We start from the raw sequence: 7299 nt of genomic DNA on the forward strand, positions 1-7299 counted from the left end.
TATCTTTTGCCCATCACCAAGTTTTTTATAAGCTTAAAGGTGATGCTTGTAATTATTAACTTGGCAATAGCCTATTAATGTAATTATCTTTCGGTTTGTCTTACAAAAAACAAGGTAACAGAGACAAAGATAAAAGCAGCAAAAGTGTTAAATTTAGAGCAGCTTTGATTCCAGTGATTTGGCCGAGATCTATGGCAATTCCTCCACCAAATGCAAGGGTACATGCATACAAATAAAATAAAAAAAAATAAGAGTCCAAAGGCCGATTGAAGTCTTAAAGATAGTTATGTAAGCCCATGTACAAGATAATTTGAAGATACTTCATCATCACTTAGGTCAGCAGAATCAATATTTCAACTAATGTTACAAAGATTGAAGAAGATGATAATTTTATACCATCAGTTTAAGGAAAGTACTAAATCGCAGAATCCATTAGATTCAAGATCCACATGAGACCCCCTCTCAACACAAAGATTCGCAGTAAAATTCACATTTGCACAGTGAAAACTCACTTGCCCTTTTGTAAAAAGAGTCTTCTTGTGAATCATTGTGCTTCTATTTACAGATTCAATGGGAAAAAAGAATCCAATGGAAAATTTCTGCTAAAGGGAAGAAAGCTCCTACACACAAACCTTAAAAATCCTATGTTCTACAACTCTAGCTACCCTGTTACTAACCTGTATGGAGAATTTCCAGAATTAAACCACCATCAAACATGCATATCATCCATCTGCCAAGTAATGTTACCCATATTGTTATCATATGATCTGTCCATCGAAGCAACTTTGGCTCGATATGCTGCTGCTGTTGCAGACATGGTCTTCAGCCTATCACCGTGGGGGAGCTCACAAGTGTCTCCAACAGAGCTATATCTAATCTCAGCAGGAGGGATAAAACAGTCCATCGACAAGCCAGGGACATTGAAAGCTACTTCTTCAATTGTCCAAGCTTCTTCCATCCTTGTCTTTGTGTGACTCATCGCTGTTTCCCCAAATCTAAAAAGGGTCACCACAGAACGTCCAGAATGAGCAATCATTATCCCTTCCACAGGCCTGTAATCATCAAGACATGAATTAATCGTAGTTTCCCAATATACAGCATCTCCTCCGTTAGACTGAATGCGGGTTAAATGAGAATCTTCAATGTGCACAAGAAGCCCTGTTTTCTGACTGAAGTAACCAAACAATACATGGCGTATAATTTCAGCAGGCCCTTCACTTCTAGCCTTCAACGTCTTGGGATCAGCACACAGTTTCAGGATGAAGCAATCTTCTCCATTAATCTTCTTTTCACCTATACATCTTGCATTTGCAAACATTGCTGCCGTGGTTCTTGGATCAAGACCCTGTAAATTGAAATAATCCAAGAGATTTAGAACATGCATAATTTTCAAACATATTAGCAAAAAGGCAACTACGAATTATAATCATATAAAAGTCCTCAAGTTATAAATAGATATCTTCATACTCAATATTTTACAAAAACCAAGGATACGATAGATTCAGATTCTTTCACCAATTTATTTTACAGCAAGAAGCCAGACACCCACCTGAAGTGCACGTCGAAGGGGTCTAACAGGACCTTTAGCAGCATGTGCCCCAAGCCAAGGAGTGTGCCTCCAAACTAGCTTCCCGTTGCAACCAGCATGAACCTTGCTACCACCAAGTGCAAGCTCAACATACCACATGTCGGGATTCATCTGCCATAACACAAATCCACCAGACTCTGCAGACTTGGAAGAGTTTCTGTTCTTAATGACTTTATTAGGAGTCTCAATATCAGAAGCTAGCATCTTTAGCTTGCCCATAGCATATGCATTATGGATAGAGTTTTGAAGCTTCAACCCTCCAGAAGCAGCCGTATATTGTTGCAAAATATACTGTGCAGATGAAGTTTCCTGAAATAAATTCACCAATTAACACACAAACAACACTGACAACATAATAAACAGACCAAACTAATGAAACTAGTACCATAATCCCTAAAGGGCCCTCCAAAACTCAAAAGAAAATCCGTTTTCAATATGAGCCAGAGTTAAAAGACAGAACATTGACAGTTCACCAAACATCTTGAGTCTCGGTTAGATAAGTCACAAATTTACACCATAAGTAGTAAATTTGGATAGTCTACAACAAATTCCTTGTATACTATTGTATACTCCAAACCCATCCTTAAATAATGCTGGAGTACTACTACAGTTCATGGGAACAAAAGGCAGAAGCAGAAACTTCATATTCACATGCAGAGAATTATAAAGGGGGGGCCTCAATTCATGCCAGGCATGACAAAAAAATAAAATAAATAAAAAATGCAGGTATAAAAGTAAATTCCTTAGAGTCTTTAGCTTTAGACTACCAAACACATAGTTTGATTGATGAACAAGAGATTCAACTAAAGTTGCTTCCTGCTAGTCAACTTACCTAAACAAGAATTTTGAAAGCAATGTACCTAAATGTAGAAAAAAAATATCCCTCACCTAACCTAAAAGAATTTAAACAATTTCGTAAACCCAATCTTAAGTATCTAGGTAGTACATAACAATAATATTGAGAGAACAAACGTAATTGAAGCTCGAGTTTGATGTGAAACAATTCATAACTGGCCCATCAACAACAAAACTTCACAAGTTGCAAAGGTATAGGCTACATCTTAAATCAATTGTGGATAGCCCCAAGAGAAACAATACAAAAGAATAGTCCACCCTTCATCAGCAATTCCAAGTTCAGTAATTGACAAATGACCCCCCAACTAAAGCTACCAAACTCTGTTTAATATTTTTATACAAAATCAACAAGCAAGAATCTCAGCTAAATTCAGCATCAGAAATTGTACTGAGTATTTGTTCTTCTAATTTCATTAATTAAGGCCTTTTATTAAACCTTCCAGCATTTTATTGTAAAATGGGTACTGCACAAAATAATAATAATAATAATAATAATAATAATAATAATAATAATAATAATAATAATAATAATAATAATAATAATAATAATAATAATAATAATAATAATAATAATAATAATAATAATAATAATAATAATAATAATAATAATAATAATAATAATAATAATAATAATAATAATAATAATAATAATAATAATAATAATAATAATAATAATAATAATAATAATAATAATAATAATAATAATAATAATAATAATAATAATAATAATAATAATAATAATAATAATAATAATAATAATAATAATAATAATAATAATAATAATAATAATAATAATAATAATAATAATAATAATAATAATAATAATAATAATAATAATAATAATAATAATAATAATAATAATAATAATAATAATAATAATAATAATAATAATAATAATAATAATAATAATAATAATAATAATAATAATAATAATAATAATAATAATAATAATAATAATAATAATAATAATAATAATAATAATAATAATAATAATAATAATAATAATAATAATAATAATAATAATAATAATAATAATAATAATAATAATAATAATAATAATAATAATAATAATAATAATAATAATAATAATAATAATAATAATAATAATAATAATAATAATAATAATAATAATAATAATAATAATAATAATAATAATAATAATAATAATAATAATAATAATAATAATAATAATAATAATAATAATAATAATAATAATAATAATAATAATAATAATAATAATAATAATAATAATAATAATAATAATAATAATAATAATAATAATAATAATAATAATAATAATAATAATAATAATAATAATAATAATAATAATAATAATAATAATAATAATAATAATAATAATAATAATAATAATAATAATAATAATAATAATAATAATAATAATAATAATAATAATAATAATAATAATAATAATAATAATAATAATAATAATAATAATAATAATAATAATAATAATAATAATAATAATAATAATAATAATAATAATAATAATAATAATAATAATAATAATAATAATAATAATAATAATAATAATAATAATAATAATAATAATAATAATAATAATAATAATAATAATAATAATAATAATAATAATAATAATAATAATAATAATAATAATAATAATAATAATAATAATAATAATAATAATAATAATAATAATAATAATAATAATAATAATAATAATAATAATAATAATAATAATAATAATAATAATAATAATAATAATAATAATAATAATAATAATAATAATAATAATAATAATAATAATAATAATAATATAACAATTGGGCTATATCCTTTATTGATATTAACACAAATTTTCTTGTCATCTACTCACTTATCACGGATAAGCAGTCCATTTTCAAGGACCTCATAAATTTATGCGTTTTATTAACTTATCTGTTTGTATATTTGTATTTATATTATCAAAAAATAAATTCATCAATATTTCAATTCCTCGAAAATTACCAATACAAGTGTATAAAAACCATTCTCATTGTCCTATTTCAGCATTATCTCCGAAATAAATCAAGTAAAAAAATAAAATATTGAACAGATCAGAACCCCTGAAAATACAAATGAAAACAAACAAACAAACAAACAAAAATTGATAGCCAACCAAAATATTTTCTTAAAAAATAATTGCAAAAAAGTGAAATAGACAGAAGAGGGAGTAGAGAGATTGGTATATACTCCCGGTGTACGGCACACCCAAGCATATTTGTTTGCTCATTTGATGATAAAATGAGCAATGATCATCGAAACGAGCAAACAATACCCTTGGATGCGCCGTGAACCCGGGTTTATATAACGATTTCTAAAGAGGGAGGAAAGGTGACTAACAATGGGAGTGTCTTTGATGCTGAGATGAGGAAGAGGCTCAGTGGCGCTAACGTGCACCGGAGCAAGCGGCGCACCCAAAACACCAAGTAAAAGTCTCAGATCCGACCTCTTACAAGCAGCCGAGGAAGAAGATGAAGATGAACCGGAAACCGAGGGATTCCGTTTCATCCAGTGGGCCCATCCTCCTTCTTCTCTCTCCTCACGTGAGCTGCACTGGTCAGGACCTTCTCTTAACGGCGATAACATCTCCGGCGGCCTTAAGCTACCGGATCTCGCGATTAACACCTCTGGTATTGCCACGTGGTGGCCTTTCCTCCGTCGAAGTAAACCAGTCATGGCTGACCCACTTCTTGCTGGACTTCTCGACCTTGATTTTCCTGGAGATAACCCTCTTACTACTTCGTCTTTTAACGCTGAGAAAAAACCCTGTTTCCCCTCCATTTTTTATTTTCTTAATAAAAAATTTAAAAAAAAAAAAAAAATCCCAAATCATGCAATAATTTTTCTATTTTTTCTGGGTATTTGCAGGAAATGGGAGATGAGAATGGAGAAACTAGAGGAATTTTCTAGACATTTTTAGGGTGAGCAGAAAAATGTATGAATTATTCAGTTGTTGAGCAACTGGAGAAAGGAGGAGGAGGAGGAGAGAGAAAGTGAGTGTGAAAGAGAGAGAGTGGGGGATAGTGAGTGAGGGAGTGTGAAAAGGAGAAGAAGGAGAATGCCGTTTGAGAGAAGCAAATGGGAGAATGTGATTTCTTTTTCTCTTTTTTTTTTTCTGCTTTTGGTCTAAACTGGGGCCAGTGTTGTTGCATAAATTAAATTAAATTAAATTAAAGTTAAAAAATTTAAAAATGAAATGATGATGAAAGTAGATTAGATTAGGGGAGCAGAATATTATTATTATTATTATTATTATTATTATTATTATTATTATTATTATTATTATTATTATTTTAAAAAGAATTAAAGATTACGATTGGTGGGGGAAGGGGGTGGGGAGGAGGATCTTGCACTAAATGGAACTGAAATAAGGAATTAGTGTAATAACGCTTGCTTTTCTCGTGAGAATGGCAGAGGACCAAAGGGAGAGGAAGAGGAAAGACGACTCAATTTATTTTAATTTTGTTTGTCGACTCTGTGGAAACGCATTCAACGGCGCTACCTGGGTTTACGGCCGTCTGCTTATTTTCCATAGGGTATTCTAATTGTTTTTTTTCAAAAAAGTACGAAGTAAATCACTCGATTGTAGACATCTAAATATGTCTCCCCAAAACCAAATCTGATGAGTAACAACCTTTTACCGTTATTATTGATCGGATTGAGTATTTAATCATTGGAGTGCTTAAATTCATATTCAAACCAATACATTTCATAAATCAACCAATTCTTAGTCCATCTCCCAAAACCATAACTTATTTTGCTCTTTTCGTATCCACATCACAAAATCGAGCTTAACTGATTTTGTAGCCATATAATTTTGATCTAAATATTATTTGTTTGGATAGGCCTTGAAATACGCTTTCCAACGGTATATCATAAGCTAATTCTGATTTAAAATGAAGAAGATATAAGTAAAACACTAAAACTCAGCCCAAAACCGACACCCTTACTCTAAAACGACCAAATCTTTAAATATACAACATATTTTGACCTGATTTCAATTGGGTTGGAAAGTAGACCTAAAGATCTTTCCAATGATATATTATATGCCTTTATTCGAAATTACGGATCAAAAGTTATCGAACTTTTAAAAACGCTTAAAAACTGGAATCTACTACGCCGCGGCAAATTGTAACGTGTAAAGGCATATGCTAGCATGGTGCGGCATATTTTCCGTGATACGGTGTTTTTTCTAGGCTTTTCTCTACGACGACTTCATTCTCTTTATCTCTCTTATGATCTAGCATATTGATGAGTGGCATTTACGTCACTTTTCCATCCTTTTTCTCTAAGGATTCTCCCCTCATTTGCACTTGTTTGAGCCTTTTTAAGCATTTTTTCCCTTAGTTTTGCATTTCCCTTTCTTTTTGCGTGTTTCCTTTCCCTTTTTCTCTTTTGTTTGTTTTTCTAGCGTTTCTTTGTTGTTTTGTAGGTTCTTGGCCTCCTTGGATGAACTTTGGAATGCATGGTATGCCGTGGAGAAGGAGCATGAAGTTCAAGAGAAGCTGAAGGAAGGAAGAATCACTAGGTTCGGCCGAACCTAGGTGTGGCCGAACCCTCTTTGTGGTGCGGCCAAACCACTTTGGCAGATTCAAGCTGGAGGCCGTTTTGCAGGAGTGTCCGAACCTCAGCAGTTCGACCAGACCAAGCTCGGGGGAGGTTCGACCGAACCTACCCAGGGTTTGGCCGAACCTACCCTGTGGTCCGGCCGAACCTTCCCACTGTTCGGTCGGACCATCACTTTTATTCTAGCTGCTTTGTACGGTTTACTTTAGGCGGTTATCTTAGAACGTTTTTATGTAATGTTGGAGGATTATCTCATTATCCTAGACAAT

The 7299-nt window shown here is 30.6% G+C and overlaps 1 protein-coding gene across 1 annotated transcript; it reads right to left on the bottom strand.

Annotated features, from left to right (window-relative positions):
- Positions 1–368: 368 nt before the first annotated feature.
- On the bottom strand, positions 369–5566 carry LOC145613429 (uncharacterized). The gene is made up of 3 exons (XM_081668532.1): positions 4805–5566; positions 1550–1897; positions 369–1345 (listed from the first exon to the last, which is right to left on the bottom strand). The coding sequence occupies exons 1-3, from the start codon at positions 5243–5245 to the stop codon at positions 710–712; spliced, it is 1425 nt and encodes a 474-aa protein (XP_081524658.1). The 5' UTR covers positions 5246–5566; the 3' UTR covers positions 369–709.
- Between the last annotated feature and the right edge of the window lie 1733 nt (positions 5567–7299).

The sequence above is a fragment of the Chenopodium album genome, chromosome 25, assembly GCF_948465745.1.
Source record: "Chenopodium album chromosome 25, dcCheAlbu1.1, whole genome shotgun sequence".
NCBI lineage: Eukaryota > Viridiplantae > Streptophyta > Magnoliopsida > Caryophyllales > Amaranthaceae > Chenopodium > Chenopodium album.